The sequence below is a fragment of the Panthera onca genome, chromosome C2 (assembly GCF_046562875.1).
Source record: "Panthera onca isolate mPanOnc1 chromosome C2, mPanOnc1 haplotype 2, whole genome shotgun sequence".
Lineage (NCBI taxonomy): Eukaryota > Metazoa > Chordata > Mammalia > Carnivora > Felidae > Panthera > Panthera onca.
The window spans coordinates 70,096,134-70,113,615 of record NC_138347.1 but is presented as its reverse complement, the minus strand read 5'-3'; the positions used below and the strand labels follow the sequence as shown (position 1 = coordinate 70,113,615).

Below are 17,482 nucleotides of genomic sequence, written 5' to 3'. Positions count from 1 at the left end.
ATTTTAAAAATAGAAATTTGGTAGAAAAAATTAAAAGAGACAGAGAGAGAAACACATGGAAGGCCTAGAAAAGCCAGTGAGAATCAGGGCTGAGGGTGAAGGCAGCAGAGGAGAAGGGAAGAGTTACAAGGCCCAGAGGAGGAAAGGAGAGGAATGTGCTGGAAATACCCTAACTACTGCTCTCTCTCACCCTGCTGTCCTCAGACATTAACGAGCCTATCTGGTATACTGAATGCTGAATGATTTAGCTTAACCCAAAATACGTGCCTGAGCAGAATGTGGCAGTATTACCTTAAGAGGTGTTCATTCTCTGGCAATAATTTAAACGCACACATGCACACATGCACATACACGCATGCACGCATGCACACCAGTATGTATTTGTGTTGTCCCTGGGGAACAAGGCTCACAAGAAGTGAAACGTGACAGAATTTAGTTAGTAGCTCCAGAGGAGAGGACCACCCCCGCAGTGTGGGTCTTCTGACCACAGCTGGGCTGAGGTTCAGGTGCCTTACCTACATTGAATTCTGACACAATAGAGACCCAGGGCCCAGGTTTCCCAGTGAGTCATGGGTCTTAGGGAGCAGGGTGACTGGGAGGGAGCTTAGCCCCTGAGGATGCACTGGGGAACACTTCCAGACTCAGCTGGGGGCTGGGCTATAGCCAAGGGCCCTAGAGGGTTTCTGAAGCCCCCTGGGTACTCTGGGATTCTCTGACTCTGGAGAGACACGGGTTTCTTGCCTTCTCAGTGTGGTGGCCTCCTCCTCCACCCCAACACACTCCCCACCCCTTTGCACCACGGAATACCTCACCACTTGGAGATTTCTTTGGGCTAGCAAGTGTCCTCTTTCAAATGTTCTTGGGACCAAAGCGGCTTGGTGAGACAGTGAATGGGGGGCCAAAACGAGAACCACATTTGTGAAATACTCATGTGTAGCTATGGATACATCTTCATCATCCAACACATCCACATAAAAATGTGTCCATTTTGAAGTAAGACATTGTGGGAAGGCTAGGGGTTGGGAAACTATCGAATAGTCATTCTGATTCCAATCCTTCAACCAGGTTGCTTTCCTCTCCCCAGTTTAAATTGGTGAGTGGGGCTGTGTCTGATGCTGGGAGGCACACTTAGGCCTGACAGGGGTTCCCAGGGAGAGGAGGGTTGGTGTTCCCATCCAGGAAAAGGGGCAGCATCCATACGACTCATGACTCCTTCTCACCCCTCTCTGTTCCTGGAGACACATGCGGGTGTCCAGGGACCCTGGCAGGCCCAGGGCAGACACTGGTGGCAGACCACACTTTTGCTCCAAAATGGTTGAAATCACACTTTTCATCAGGTTTCTGAAATGTTACTTGACTGAAGACACTGGACAATCCAGGTTACCTCCCGCAGGGTGGCTGGCACCAGTGAGTGTGTGACAGCTGGCCAGGTGCCTTGCCTCCACCAGGGCTGCTGGGCATGGCTGGGACTCACCGTACTCTGGGAGTCGCACAAACTCTGAGGGCTCGCTGGGAAGGCTGATCCCCCAGGGGTTACTGGCGCTGACTCTGAACTGATAAGGACTCCCAGGGCTGAGGTCTTCGATGACGAGGTAAGTGTCCAAGGTCGAAGCTACAGACTGCTGCCAGGCCTGGGAACCTAGCACACAATTTCCAAGGAGAGGGAAAGAAGAAAACGCCAGAGGGACATTGTTTCAAAGACCTTCAGCAAACAAAGAAAGGAAAGCTGACACATTCTGTTCCATTCAAGGGGTTACAATGTGGGCTCTGAAAGCCTGTGGGCCAACAGTGTCAGGTTAGGGCTCAGTTTCCTAAATGACTGCGTATATCATGGGGGTGTGTGGAAGCAGCTGGCCTAGGGGTTCTGGTCATTTCCAAATGTGTATGTGCGAGAAGGAAAAGATGTAGATCATACAGAATTGACAGAAGGACGTGTGGCAAATTCTTAATAAGGCATAAAAATATATTATAAATAACAAAATGAGAGAAAATACACATTTGGAAATGGAAACAAAATAGAAGTGAACATGCCTTGAGCACGCCATACATGTAAAATACCGCAGAAGGCGTCTTCCCAGAATTCTCTCATTTAACTTTCGCACTTAAATCTCCAGAAACCGGTGAGGTTGGGAACACAGATCTCACTTTATATGTGAAGAAATAGAGGCTCAGAAAGAGGAAGTGATTTTCTCAAGAGAACTGTGTTAATAAGATGAACTATGAACCCAACAGCGCGGAACTAAGTGCAAGCTTTTGTGAGACATGTCTCCCAGCTCAGCACGAACACCTCTCTGCTGAGTGGGGAGACCCAAGAGTGAACAGCTTCAGAAAGATGCAGAAATGAACAGCTCTGTAACTGCACAGGGCCTGTTTGGTAGAAGAAAGAAGAGTTAAAAAACTACGAGTAATGGTGAGTAACACAAATGATTTAGGCTCTGGCCACAGCAAGCAGTTGTTTGAAATTCAGTTCTGTAATTCATTATGTGGTTCAGAGATGTGTTAACAACTAGAGCTACCTGGAAGCTTCTTATTTAACTAATTCTTCTTGATAATAGGTGACAGGTTTAGGTGTTTCTAACTGCTGAACTAATGCATGTGTCCTTAGCACGTAAATGTAACAAAATTAAAAAATGAACAGTTTTTAAAAAATCATTATACATATGTGTATATATATATAAAATTTAAATATCACACAAAATATATGATATATATATAACATATGCTATATATATATACATATACATATGCTATATATATATATATATATATATATATATATATATACACACACACATATACATATGCTATATATATATAAAATCTCTAAATTTTATCTGGGGATGGGGGTAAAGCTCTGCTCATGCTACCCTAGTTATTACTCTGGGAGAAAGGTCACAAATTAGCAAACTTGATACCTGGGTTTAATGCCAGGCCTGTCTCTTACTAACTCCTGCCTCCGTGTTCCTCAACTTTCTTCAGGCCTTAGCCTCCTCATGTGTAAAACGGGCCTGACTGCTCCTGTCTGGGTGATTAGGCTTGTTAAGGACAAAAGTGCACGCAAAGGCACTTTGAAACTTGCCAAGAGTCATCAGCCCTTGGGCGAAGTTGGAGAGCAGGAAGCGGCTGTGGCCTGGAGCTGAGGTCCTTGTGCTGAGTTGGAAGACACAAGAAGGGACAGCTAATGAAAGGCATGAAGGCAAGTAGTTCATGACTCTGAAGGATCTCCTTTCGAGGAAGAGAAGGAAGAAACAGAAGGGCAGGGGAGCGAGCGTACCTTCCTCCCGGTACTCCACGGTGTAACCAGAAATAGTGCAGTTCCCAGTGCTGGAGGGAGGCAGCCAGCGGAGAATCACAGAAGTGCAGCTTCTCTCCTGGGCAATGGGGCGGTTAGGGGCTGCTGGAACACCTTTGGGGACAGAAATTACGGTCAAGTGCTATTTCTGCAGAACTTGGCACTTTACACCAAGGTTGAAAGTTACCCAGGAAACATTACCTTCCCCGTGTCTCAAATTTTTCCTAGGGTCTTTTCTACCAAGTGGCACACCTCTCTCCAGGCCCTGGGGAAGCCTGGGAGATACACTTTGGGGTTAGAACTTCTTCCTTGGGCTAAAGACTGCACACTGGAGTTAGAGCTTGGCCAGGGAACGATACGGGAAGTTATGGGGGACCACAGATAGCTCTTAGTGAAGACGCCTTCTCTTCCATTTGCTAGGCCTTTACTTTGGAGTTTCACAATGGACCTCTTCTTCCCCAGGTTGCAGGGAACCCTTGTAATGTCCACGTAAAATATTCGATTAACACAAACTCAGAGAGAGAAAAAGTAGAATGGTGGTTGCCAGGGGCAGTGGGGAGGGGGGTTGGGGAGCTGTTGCTTAATGGATATAGACCTTAGTTTTGCAAGATGAAAAGAGTTCTAGAGATAGGTTGCACAACAATATGAATGTACTTAACATTACAGAATGTACAGTTAACATTGGTGCAGACGATAGATTTTATGTTATATGTATTTCACCATAATAAAAAATATCTTAAAAGTATAAAAAGGGTTTGACTAACAAAGACCCTGTACCTTGCACTTTAACTGTAGCAGACGTAGATGTGGTGCCATGGTCGTTCGTTGCTATGCAGGTATAAATCCCACTGTCTTGGGGCATCAGATTGCAGATCTTCAGGGTGATTTCCCCAGAATCACTAGAGACACCAAAAAGATGCTCTTCAGACTCCAATAATGAGACAACTGACTGATGGGTAAAATCCCCAGGGTGGGCACAAGGTGTGCTGAGCTGAATCCTCAGGATCAAGGTCTCATCCCAGCTCTGTTATTTTCCTACACACCTTGGGCGATCACCTTATTTTTCTATATTCCCATTTCCTTATGGGGGGGAATTCTTGTCACCCCCAACTCTCATGTTTGTTGTATATGGGGCATAGGGATAGAAAAGAAGTAAAATGAGATAAGAATTAGAGCAGGGTTTGAAATATATAAAGCCCTACACAATATTACTAGTCTTATTACCATGAGCAACTCTGTCCTAAAATATTCTCAGTCTCACACATCAATAATAAGTCATACAAGAAAATAGACTGAAGAATGAAAATGTTTAAGTATTTCAAATTCTACATATGGGACCCTCAAAACAATTAAGTGAATTAAGTAAAGGGCAAATTCCTCTACTAAATGCTAACTTCCCTAGTAGTCCCAATCACAAGGGATAGCACTGCTCAGGAAGAGTGAAATGCAGCAGTCATGTTCAACCCCGCTCCCTCCCTCCAGCTGAGACATACGGAGCCTGCTGGTCTTCAGGATCCTCACCAAGCACTGGCTCTTACACTAAATTCCTTGGGCCCCCTAATCTTAGGGCTTGGCCAGCCCTTGCCATCTTTGCTGGAAATACCATTTCATATGCACAAAAATTAAGTTAATGGATAGGAGTTTGATTCTAAATGATTCTTTGATAAATGTTTAAGCACTTAGGGCTTGTTACTGCGTGTCCACTGTAAAGGGTAGTGCATAATAAAGTTCATCATTAGTAGCAATAAATGCTAACACAATGATTGGGAGGCAGTCAACTAGGTTTTGTTAAACAGCCTTTCTGTGTGGAAGCATGTTTATGGCTAGATTTTCTGTTTAGCATTGCATATTTTGGAGCAAGTCTTTTTGTTTTTTTATTCTTCTAAGAAAATTATTCTTAGGTTATTGAAGGAATTAAATAGATCACTGTTTCACAGGATCCTGAGGGGCACAAAGAACACTGGGATGTTGGGATGGGAGACCCACATTGCTTCCACAAGTCTGGGGCCTTTGCCATTTCCACTAACATAGAGATTCTCTTGGGGATCCTTTTGGGAAAGATCAACTGGGTGAATGTAAGTCAGTGACTGCCAGAGCTCTTTGAAGGTATGGTTTATGGTTGACCTGACATATAAAGTTTTACGTTTTAATTTATTGAATGTGGGTCCAGAATGCAGTCTTTCCAACCTGTTCTCATTTGTTAAGCCATGTCTACGTGATGTTGAGCAGCATGCGGCTATGTGCTGGCCATCAGCCAGATGTTTGACAGGCTCCATGGCAGGTTGTAGTGAGCGGTGGAGGCCGTGCCTAAACCTCCCAGCCCTGGGTACACTGTTGACTCAATTTCTCTCCTAATCAATGCCAAGTATTTGTGCTAGAATAAGACCCAGGGCAGCTGTTGTCTTGGAGAGACTAAGTAACCAGCATGGGAGCTGCACCAAGGAGCTGGGAGTGTCGATGCAGGGCGATCAGCTTACCAGGAGGAGACGGTGTATGTGGCCGAGCTGTTGTCAGTGTCAAGGATGTTCTGGTCTGGACCCTTCCAGGTGATGGTGGGCTTCGGCCGCCCACAGACTTTGCACTGCAATGTCACTGTGTCCCCAAGCAAGCAGGTCACATCCACTAAGGGCACAAGGAATTCTGGGGCCACTGTGGTCAAATTGACATAAATTCACATCATTTAGAATAAACAGAATACACAGCCATTTTACAACACAACCCTCTCATTCCCTACCCACGTGTAACGATTCAAATATCCTTCAGCTTATGTTGCTCAATCATCCATGTCCCATTAACAAGTATTTAAAAGTAATAAATGTTTATTGTAGAAAATTAGGAAGTACAGATAAATAGAAAGAATGAAAAGCTCCATGATGTCCTGATACAGACATTAACAACCGTGAGCATCTTGGTGTATGTCTTTTTGGCTTTTATCAACACACTTTTTATTACACGAATTGTACATATGGCAAATTGTAGTCTTTTCCACCTCAACAGTTTATTCTAAACACCTTTTCTTGTCCATAGCACAGAATGACATCACCAATATTTACAGCCTCTACCTCACTGCTGGATTTGCCACAATTTATTTAGCCAATCCTCGTGTTCACAGTTCTACTTTTTAACTCACCTTCTTGGATGAAATTTGGATTTAAGATCTGAAAAACACAAAGAGACAGAAAACTGCTTAAATCCTAAACTACTGAAAGAGAGCAGGAGACTTTGACCCTATTGAGTAAAAAGGAAGCACCATTTAGGGAGATGAAGCCAGGAGCCCAGCCTCTGTTGTTTGTGACTGTATCACTATTGCAGTAACAACCCAGGGCACCTGCTTTACTTTCCTCTCTACTCTGCTTCTTCACGTGCCTCTGGGTGACCCAGGGTCCCAAGCAGGTGTATCATGACCGCAAAAGCTCTTCTGGCTGCAGCTGGCCTCTCTTGCCTGCATTTTACTTCCTTATTGCTCTTCCTCTCTGTCACATGCATAAAAGTCATTCTCCCTGCCTGCCCCCCCCCTTCAATATGCACTCAAGCAATGTGTTGGCACTGATTCCTCCCAGCATCACAATTTTTCAAAAACAGAGCACCTGACATTTATCGAACTGGAATGGTCATTGACCTTAACCACTAACCATTAGCCTAATGGTTTCCTACCAAATGTACCCCCTTCCCCCAAACAGGAGAGAGTTCTCTCCAAGCAGTTAAATGCAGAGCTTGTCTGGTTGAAGGGGAAAGAGAGGTCATACCTGTCCATCCTGTCCCCAGCATGGCCTCCTATAGCCCAAGCTTCCATAGGCCAAATTGAAAAGCACCGACCTGGAGGTTCTGGCCCTTTTTTTGCTGCTTAGGTGAGAAAACCGGACTTAGGCCAACTAAATGACTTGTCTGGTCATATGGCTGGTTGGCAGAGGCACTGCGGGGTGGGGGGATTCTTTACACACACTGTAAAGGCTGCCTCGTGACCCCATGCATCTTCACAAAAGATCGACTTCCAGCTGACTAGCCATGCTGAAAAGTCATCCCTTCTTGATTTTTCTGCCATCTTTTGTTTTACCTCTAATTGTGTGGGTCCAGGTTATAAAAACCTTGGCGGAGTGAACGAAACATGGGTTTTGGAGTCAGAGAGGATGGGGCTCACCTCTTTGTTTCATGTGATTTTATGATAACCACTTAAGATTTATGACATCAATTTGCTTCCCTATAAAATGGGGATAAATAATACCTATTGCAAAGTGTTATTGCAAAGATTAGATGAGCAACATATGTCAAGTGCTTAGCACAGTGCTTGACCAATAACAAGTATTCAATGACTACTTAAGTAAAGAACGATTATCTAATTCTAAACATCTCCCTTCTGCAAAGCAGCCTACTGTTACAGTGGCTTTTCTCTTAAGCGTTTGTTGTAAAAGTCTTCTTTCCTTCCTAATGAAGCCAGAAAGCTCACGTGTCTTACAAACGGCTCCCTGGGTCATTCATACTTATCTCCCTGCATTTATGTGAACACGTGTCATAAGTGAACACAGTTTCCGTCCTTCCCTTATACAGGATCCATATGGGCCCTTTGGAACAAAGGTGCTACTCCCCCCTTTGGATTTCCGTTTGCAAACCAATTGCCCACATATACCACCCAGCTTTTTCATGAAGTGAGCTGCAGAAAACTCTTGCAATGCCACGTCCTGGGGCTGTGTGTGTTGAGACTGGCCACTGCAGTGTCCTCTGCTAGTCTCAAGAGGCCACTATACCACCGCCTGGCCTTCCTTTAAATCAGTGGTTCGCAGTCCTTAACCCTGGCAGGTTTAGCAGCACGAAAAAGCCTCAGGCCTGGGCCAGGCATCCGGAGTTTTGAAAGTTGTGGCAGGTGAATCAACATGCAGCCTGGCTGGAGGAAAGTTGCTCTATCCAAGGGAACTGGGCTCAGGTAAACCAACTCCCTGCCTCTGAGGCTTTTCTGGGGTGGGGCGGGGGTAGGTGAGGGCATTTGGTGGAGCTGCTTTTCCCACACCTTGAGAGACCCCCACTTTGTGAGGAGACGCGGGGCCATGGCTGGGGGGGGGGGGGCTGCAGCCAGGGAACATGGGAGGGTGGCAGCATATCACTTGCAGAAGGCTAAGGAGGCCTCGGAGGCCACCTGGCTTAGGGGATGCAAAGAATGATGCCTGCACTAGTCACTTCACAAAGAAAAGGAGATGAGGACTATTTTCTAAATATTATCAATGTTTATCACAAGGTGTTGAGATCAAGGGTGGCTTTTCCCCGTTCAGAAAACATGGCCTCCTCCTCCAGGCTGGTGCCAGGTTTTATGGATACAGATATGCAGGACGGAGGCCCTACCCTCGGGAGTCAGGAAGTGTTTGAATTTGTAGTGAGTTTTTTCTTTGTCTTCTTACCTGGGCTTTCCAAATATTCTGCAATTAGTATCTTACACTTTTGTAATTTTTTCTTAAGGACAAAAAAAGGCACAGTCAGATCCATTAGACTGTAGGTTCTTCAAGGACAGGGGCACGTCCTCAGACCCCTAGCCTGGGTTCTGCTGCAAAACGGGAATTTAATACATGCTGCTTGAATGAATATTTGACCTGTGTCCTCATTTCAGTTCTTCCAAGATTTGAGGACTGGTTCCAAGAATTGAGGCACTAGGTCCTTAAGATCTATAAAATAATTACTTCAGGGTATATTACTAATAATATTTGACTAGGGCCTGTTTTCAAACACAGATGGGTTGCAAGCTTTTTGGAAAATGATTTAAAAACAATAAAATCCATTGCCTCTGTGAGAGGAGGATCTTAGCGGCGTTCCATGCAGGACGGAATATAAACTCCAGGAGCTGACAGAGCACAGAGAATCCAGACCCCAAGCCAGACGTGCTCTCTTACCTTGGACAACATTCTTAAGAAGCTTAGGCCTCAGTTTTAGCTGTAAATTGGGGATAATGGTGCCCCCCTGGAAGTTTGTTTGACACAAGGACTCATTTGTTTGATGAAGATTTATTGAGCAGCTCCTTGGTTGTGGCCAGCAGGGAGTGAAGCAGATATGCTCACCACCCTCGTTAGGCCAAAAGTCTGGTGGGGAAGATGCAATTAAGAGACCTCTGCACAGTGTCCAGGATGGTGCCTGGCTGCTGTTAACGCCCAGCCTGCAGCAGACACGGAGCACAGCCTTCTCACTCGTCCCGCCTCCCCTGTCAGTTAGGGTAGAAACGATACAGGAATGCGGCCAGGTTTGTCCAGTGGCCTGTATTTCCCATCCTGATGGGAATCCACAAGGGAGTAAGGCAGTGATTGCATGCCAGGAGTGCCAGCGAGGAGACAAATGACACTTGGAAGGGGCAAATGGCACTTTCCCACATCATAACATTTTAAGTGGGGTTTCATAAACCTGCACTATGGCAGTATGTCTATAAAATAGCACCCCAAATCACTGCTTAGGGAATTTCCTGCCTTATTCCTCTCTCTCATCAATACCAACTGCGGTTAGTATATTGTTAAACACACGCACTATTTAAAAAGCAAATCTTCCGAGTTTGGAGGTAAACTTTGGTGGGGAAGTTGGAGAGAAAGCTTGCCAACAAGGCTTCCTTGCAGGTTCTCTATCTGGAAGAGGCTTGTGGAAGGCATCAGTCTTCATTCCTCTGCCTCTTGGGCAGCCCAAGTGTTGCTCATAATGGTAATAACATCAGTGATTTGTGTAGTATTATATAATTGGCATAAACTATTCACAAACTCCTTCATTTGCTCACCCAAAACTCTGGGGGGATGTGCCAAGCAGGTGTTATTTGTTCCCATTTCCAGATGAGACAGAGAAGTGCCTGTAAGGTCACAGAAGGCTCCTTCCACCTTACCATTCCATGTACAAGCAAGGTCTTGGGGAAAGCATTGTGACACTTTGTCGTTGATGTCAAAGGCCTGCTTCCCTTTGCTCCCTAACCTGGCTCTCCATCCCATTTCTACCTAGTCCTCCCATTTAAACTCCTCCGGCAAGGACCAAGAGCTTGGCTGAAATCAATGCTAATGTTTTTTCTAACTCTGACCCTGGATTATGCCCATCGAAGATTCCTCCCTCCTTTTTCCTCTTTCTGCTTTTAAGCGATGTGCAGCATGGACTGGTACAGTATGGAGGGTCATGACAGCCTTCTCACACGGTAGTGGAACAGTCTATGTATTTGTCTGTGGCTCCCTATGGACTGCAAGATCCATGTAGGCAAGAGCCTTGTTCACTGTTGTTGCCTCAGAGCCTAGCACAATATCTGGCACATAAGAGCTCCGTTGATATTTGTCAAATCTAAAATACATACATACGTACATAAACAAATAAATAAATAATAAAGTGGTGGGATCCTAATTTTGGGGGGGGGCAGGGAGTTAAGAAAATGTCTTGCCATGAACTTGGAGTGTTTTCCTATTTCCATCAATTGGAATGTGACTTGTTCTACAATCTCATCAGTCAGTCCTTGCCTGAAATTTAGGCAACAGTGATCTTTTCCTCCTCCCCGCTCTTCCAGAGGCTGGTACATATGGTCACATGCTTCTATCACGACATCTTCCCTGCATGCTATTATCCTACCAGACTCATGAACCCTTTGAAGACAGTAGCACATAGCATCTTGCACATAGTGGAAGACCAAGTATTTGCTGAATCAAATTAACTCACCCAATTAATAGACTAGAATTTAGGCCTCCTGACAACCTTGTCTAAGGTGTCAGAGACGTGAGGTATCAGCCCCTGGGGCCAGAAGGGTTCATCATAAGCTATACATATTTCTTGAAACCTCACGTTTTCCTTCCTTAGAAACAGTTTGAGAGTTCATGGATAGTGGTAGATGGGAAAGAGGAGAGAATGGAAATCGAGACGGATGTGGTAGCGGAGGAAGATGACCCGGTTGCATACACTGCACATGTTCTCTCTCTGGGAGACCCAAATCCAAGAGGGCAAGGCTGGTATAGACAGCATGGCAAAGAGCTGCTTGGGAATCTGGTTTTATTTGAACAGCAGAGGGCGGCAGGTGGTAGCGCATCCTCCTCAGGGAGAAAAGAACCACCACAATGTGGTCCACTGGCAACCTAGTTTCTTCCTTCTGGGGAGAATTCCAATGTCTTCTTGATTGTCTTCAAAATGGGAAGGCAACAAGGTAATGGGAAAGAGTTATAGGTAAAATCAACCAGCACTGAATAAGAAGCTGAGCTCTGAAGAAATCTTGAGCCTATTTTTCTTGCCAGTCAATGCCCAAGATTCTGACCCCATGTCCTGAGAGTGAGGACAAAATCCTTGTCTAGATAACCAGGTGTCTACGGACTCCAGAAGGAAAGCACACCCACCCCATTCTTTCTCAATCCCTCATCATCAGTCACAAAGCACAGTTCAAAACCATGTATTTAGGAACCAAAATGGCCCAAAGAAACTCAAACCAGATGTTCTAAGCTCAACTCAACTACCTTGAATGAACTCAGAATTTGTATAGCCTGCCTCATTTTTCTATTCCTTTTGTGCTTGTTTCATGGGAATTTCTGTTCAAAAGAGGAAGGGGAGGGATTTTAGATGATTTTAGGCAAGGACATTTGGAATAGATATAAGAAAACCAATTTTTAAAAATTTAGGTATGAGTTCTGGTTTGGAGGTTTAACAGGTTCTTGTTTCTAATTTTTTTTAATTAAAATTTTTTTTTTAAGTTTTAGAGAGAGAGAGAGTGCAAGCAGGGGAGAGGGGCAGAGGGAGAAAGAGAGAGAACCTTAAGCAGGCTCTCTGCACTCAATGTGGAGTCCAACAAGGAGCTCAATCCCACACCGTGGGATCATGATCTAAGCTGAAGTCAAGAGTCAGACACTCAACCGAGTCGCCTAGGCACCTCATAACCCTTCCTATTTTCGATCTGGTCAAACCAGACATAATTTTTTTGAATGTTTAGGAAATATCCCTACCTCTGCTTATTTCTAAGTGGACATTAAGCAAGCTGCAATACAAAAAGTTTGTGAATGCAACACAATTCCAAACAGCAATGGGAGTTTTGAAAGCTACATGAATCAACATGTAGCCTGGTTCAAGGAAAGCTGCTCTATCCAAGGGAACTGGGCTCAGGCAAACCAACTCCCCCCACCCCCCACCCCCCAGGCTTTTCTGGGGTGGGGCAGGGATGGGTGGGGCATTTCTTACCCCCGAGTATTTTCATTACTGTCTAGTTCTAAGTATTTTTTCTTCAACTTTGACTTTTCTTCCCCTTTTGACCTGGCTGTAATAAAATGTTTTAAAATTTCCAAATTGTGAGTTTTACAAATTATTTTTGTGACTGATTTCTAACTTAATGGCATTGTGGTTGGAGGACTTGCTCTATAGGATACTAATTCCTTGATTTTTGATGAGACCTGCTTTATCAGTACATGGTTGATTTTTGTAAAAAGTTGTGTTCTTGACAAGAATGTATAAGCACTAGCTGTTGGATATAGGTCTCTATGAATGTTCACATGTCAAACACATTCGCTGTTTTATGGGGATTGCTAGTCTGACTCTTCTTTCCACCCCTTCTCAGTATTTTGGTTAGAGAACATTTGGCATGTCCTTGAAAATAAAAAGGATAAAAATTTGACTTTTAACAGAATAATGAAAAAGAAAATCTACCGCCCATCCCACAAAATAGTTAAAGCAGAAGGTGGTTTATTACTGTGCATGCATGGGTCTCCCGTGCTCTCAGCAGCCTGCAGTTCTGCTCAGAGGGGACTGGGGGTAAGGGGGGTTGCTAGGACTGTCTTTTCATATGGCACATGTCCCACCTGGAAGTCAAGATCTTGACCTTGGATAAAGGTTTTATGGATGAATGTTCTGAGGTCTCATCCCTTAATGATTTGACCGTCCTTACATTCCTATCCCCAAAACTTCTTTTGCTTTTTACTTTTTTATCTTTACTCTTTTTTCACCTACCACTAGGTCTACTGCAACAGCTCTCTAATAGGTCTGCACCTGTTGTTTACTCAGGTGCCAGCTATCTCCCTAAAGTGCAGAATGAAACACACAGACTCTGCTTAAAAACCTACTTTTGTTCTTGTTGACCACTGGGTCAAGTCCAGGCTTCCTAGCAAATTCCTCGAGGCCTTCATAATTTGGTCCCAACTCATCTGTTAGGCTTTATTTCCTACAGGTCTTCTCATGTATCTGAACTCCAGCTACAGACCATATGTTTTTCTCAAAATGTGCCAGGCACTTTCATACCTCAGGCCCTTTGCTCATGCTCTTTCCTCCCACTTTACCCTTCTCCAAAACTGTTTACATTCTAGTAGTCCACCCAACCCAAACACTACCATCATGTGAAGCCAATGATTGTTCTCACAGCCTTCCTAGGAGATAGGCTGTGAATATACAACCTTGGGGAAGATACTTAACCTCTCTCTCTGTGCTCCAGTTTTCTCATCTGTAAAACAGAAACAATGATAATAGTACCTATGTATTGACACTGTTGGGAGGAAAGGACTCAGCAGAGCCAGGTACACAGGGAACACTGATAAACAGTAGCTGCTATTATTATTATCCCAGTGCCTGAGTGGGTGTGTAAATTCCCACTGAATGAATAATGGCCTCATGACTCTTAATAGAGCACGTAAAGTTTGCTGTGTAACGTGAACATTAATCAAAACTGCCTCTCTCTACGTGACTGCATGCTTCTTAAGCATGGGGCCTAATCTTATGTAATTTGTTGGCTTTCCATAGTACTTACTGCAGTGCTTTGTGTTATTAACTTTTGATAAATTGAATTGACTAGGATATCATGTTGAGTGAGCCTGTAGGTGAACCTTGACAGCGCTGGGTTGGGGAGGGAGGTGGTGGCCTTCTCTAACAGTTGGCTCTTACAGCAATTTCTCCTGGATCAATGGCACCTCATAATCTCATTAATGTACAACATAAATGAGGTGGTTAAGGCCTCTAGACAAGGGTGACAATACCACAGGACACACATGACTGGGGGTTGCTGGGTGACTGTATTGGCCTGAGAAACCAATTCAGACGTTTCCAACCAGTGTGATTGGGTCTCCTTTCTTGGCTTCTGTGGTTGAACTCCTGAGTCACTGGGGTAGGGTGTGGGTGAGGCCACATCAAGGGATTAAAAAGGTTGTTGAGGAAGAAATTCTCCTCCAACAAGCAGATGTGCAACAAGGGAGGGCCTGAGCCTTCTTAAGAAAGTACCTGAACTTCAGTGAGCAGATTTCCTCCATATCACATGCCAGGTTTGGTCTCTCACCTCACCATATTCAAGACCTGCTCTCTCTCTCTCTCTCTCTTAAGTATTCTCTACACCTAACATGGGGCTCCAACTCATGACCCCGAGATCAAGAGTCACATGCTCTTCTGACTGAGCCAGACAGGCACCTCAGACCTGTTCTTTTTGTTGGTTGTGTGACCATGACCTCTCTGACACTGTTTCCTCTAGGAGGGTAAGAAAACCCCATCTTGACATGATCGTTGGAAGGAACAGAAAACATAACAGAAATGAATATGCAGGGGAAGATTTTCTTGTAATTCTCCTAGGAGAGAGAAAATGCCAGCTCTGGCAAGTAAAGTGCCCTTTCCTCAGTGGTAGAATATAAATCAGTCTACACGTAGAGTCAGAACAAAGCTAGGCAACACAAGGGAGTGTCCAGGCCAAACCTATCAGATATATTACAAAGAAAATATTTTGTAAAAATAAAGAGAGGAATGTGATGCTTCACTCTCTTTTCTCCAGAGTTCTTTTCATAAAAAAATTCTTTTTATATAATGCATTACCAGGCATGGGTGGAAACACACTGGTGATGCCAGGAGGCCAGTCACTTGACTAGGGGTGTAAAAGTTTCCTTCAATCTGTGTGGCCAGGTTATGTTGAAGGCATGAGTCTGGGACAAGGAGCACAAGCAGCTGAGGTGGGAGCAGCAGGCTGACTCTTTCAGGATGTGGAAGCAGGGGCTGGGGAACTGTGGGTAGGGGCAAGGGCAGAACGGTCAGTGCTGGCCACCCAGACCCTTCCCAGGGCTGGTGGTGGACGTTCCAGTCTGGTCTCAGGAGGAAATGTACCCAGGCCATTTCTGGCATACCCGCTTCAAAGCAAGTTCCAGGGTCAAGGCACAGAATCTCGACTTCTTCTGTTGGAGGGTCTCAGTGTTTTCAGTTAGAAGTTCAGGAAAGCGAAGGGTCTCAGAGTCCACTGACATCACGCCTTGGATCTGCACGGTGCTCATTCCACACCACAGACATAAACACCTGGACCCTCAGAGCTATGCGACCTCTCACAGAAACCCGAGACTCAGAAAGGCTAAGTGGCCAAGGCCTCACAGTTGACAGCATGCAGACTGCGATCCAGGCTTTCTGACTCCTGTTAAAGTGTTCTTTCCATGTGGTGCTGCCTTTGTGTGATTTTTTTTTAAGTAATCTCTACACCCAATGTGGGGTTTGAAGTCACGACCCCAAGATCAAGAGTCGGATGCTCTAGTGACTGAGCCAGCCAGGCACCCCACCTTTCTGTGATTTTTATTTAAGTCATACTTTTGCCCTGGAATGCTGGGCAGAAATGATATTCCTCTTTGTTGAGCTGGAAAGTTGAATAAGTTGAAATCCACATAGAAAAACTGGCACTGGAAGGCAGGTCTTCTCATCTGCCAGGATCTGTGTTTTAGATTAAAAACAACCTGGAGATGGGGGATTCTAAGAAGGGAGCAGGATGGTGTAGGTGGGGGGACAATGGCTAGGAGAAGCCAGAATCTGCCCTCAGGGCAGCTTCTCATTTTCAAACTGAAAGTTACAACTTCTCTGCCTCAGTTTCCCCTTCTAAAAGTCTCTGAAGGGCCCAGGGGTGGGGAGGATGTGGGTGGAAAGGAATCGGGGAGTTATTGTTCAGTGGGTACTGTTTCAATTTGGGATGAAGAGAAAGTTCTGGAAATGAATAGCGGTGACAGTGGTACAACATTGTGAAGGTATTTAATGCCACTTAAAAATGGTTAAAATGGTAAATTTTATGTCATGGATGTTTTACCACAATAAAAAATAAGAAAATTAAGGGGATAGGGTTAACTGAAGGTTTCTAAGTTTCTGTCAACTCTCCAAGTCTAGGGTTCTTACCCTGACTGGAAATTTCCTTCCAAAGCATATTTGCCTTTCCAGGTACTTTCTCCCCCTCGTCTCTCAGAACCCTCTCGCACAAGACCCCAACGCTGTTCTTATGCAGAAAGTAACCCCCCAAGCTAACTGTCTCGCAGCTGGTATAATGACTGAGTGTAATGTCTACATTTAGACTGTGTCGTGGATGAGGATGAGGTTGGCTCCTTGTTAAATGGCTGGGACAGAGATGGAACATTTTTGGAATTGAGACGCCTCAATTTGACAGATTGATGTTCTCTGCTAAAAGTGGCATTGGGCTTTTTTTTTTTTTAAATTAAGATGCATTTATTTAATTGGGCTTGACACAAAAACTGGACAGAGAAACTTAATCCCTGAAGATGAAGGCCCAAGTCTAGGAGGCTGGTTCAGGCCTTTCTACTCCAGCACATGATGTAGGCAAGTGGCAGTTCTGGGGCTGGAGGGCAGGTGCAAAACCTCAAGTCTCAACATGGTCCTCGGATGATTTTCTGAGCTGCATGGGTGTGGGGACCTGCCTAGCCTGGGTCCTAAGGGAAACTGGTACAGCTCAGGGAGGATCCAGCCTTCTCGGAGGTGGGCATTGGCTCAGAGGGTGGGTGCAGATCCTTGACCCTTGCACCCTGGCTCTAACCTGGGCATCAGTGCAGATACTGGGGCAGAGGCAGGACTGGGAAGCTGGCAGGTGGGGATATGATGCTCAGCCCACCATCACATCTGCAGTCCTCATCAATAAGAGGCAGTCAGCAGTGTAAGCTGTACTGGAAATAAATGAATATTAACTTGTTCCTCAAACAGTCTAGTGTCTGATTTTCGGCCTGATTGGATTCTTCTTCCACGTAGAAACATTTCTCTCATATATAATCTTCTCTAGCCCCCAAAGTGTAATCAATACAAGATAAAGTAAGGTGAACTATGGGCAGACCTTTGCCCTTTCTAGAATAGTTATCTCTAAGGTGTGGTTGCAGATCAGCAGGAGAGAGGGGGGTGCCAGACCACCAGAGGATCATGTAGACTGGGAGCCAATCTTGCAGTGAATGGTGGTGTGGCTTGTGTGCTGGGAGTGGGAAGTGGGGGCTGTACCTGAGAATATTCACAAGTGTTTCT

At 44.9% G+C, this 17,482-nt stretch overlaps 1 protein-coding gene across 4 annotated transcripts in view; it reads right to left on the bottom strand.

The window, feature by feature from the left end:
* KALRN (kalirin RhoGEF kinase) overlaps positions 1-17,482 on the bottom strand; it is a 668,576-nt gene that overhangs the window by 18,620 nt on the left and 632,474 nt on the right. For all 4 annotated transcript variants that reach the window (XM_060639747.3, XM_060639746.3, XM_060639740.3 and 1 more), the window contains 5 exons: positions 6,423-6,450; positions 5,770-5,941; positions 4,070-4,191; positions 3,275-3,406; positions 1,475-1,639 (listed from right to left, as the gene is read on the bottom strand). In XM_060639747.3, the coding sequence (XP_060495730.1) occupies positions 1,475-1,639; positions 3,275-3,406; positions 4,070-4,191; positions 5,770-5,941; positions 6,423-6,450 (619 nt within the window). The remainder of the gene's footprint in view (positions 1-1,474; positions 1,640-3,274; positions 3,407-4,069; positions 4,192-5,769; positions 5,942-6,422; positions 6,451-17,482) is intronic.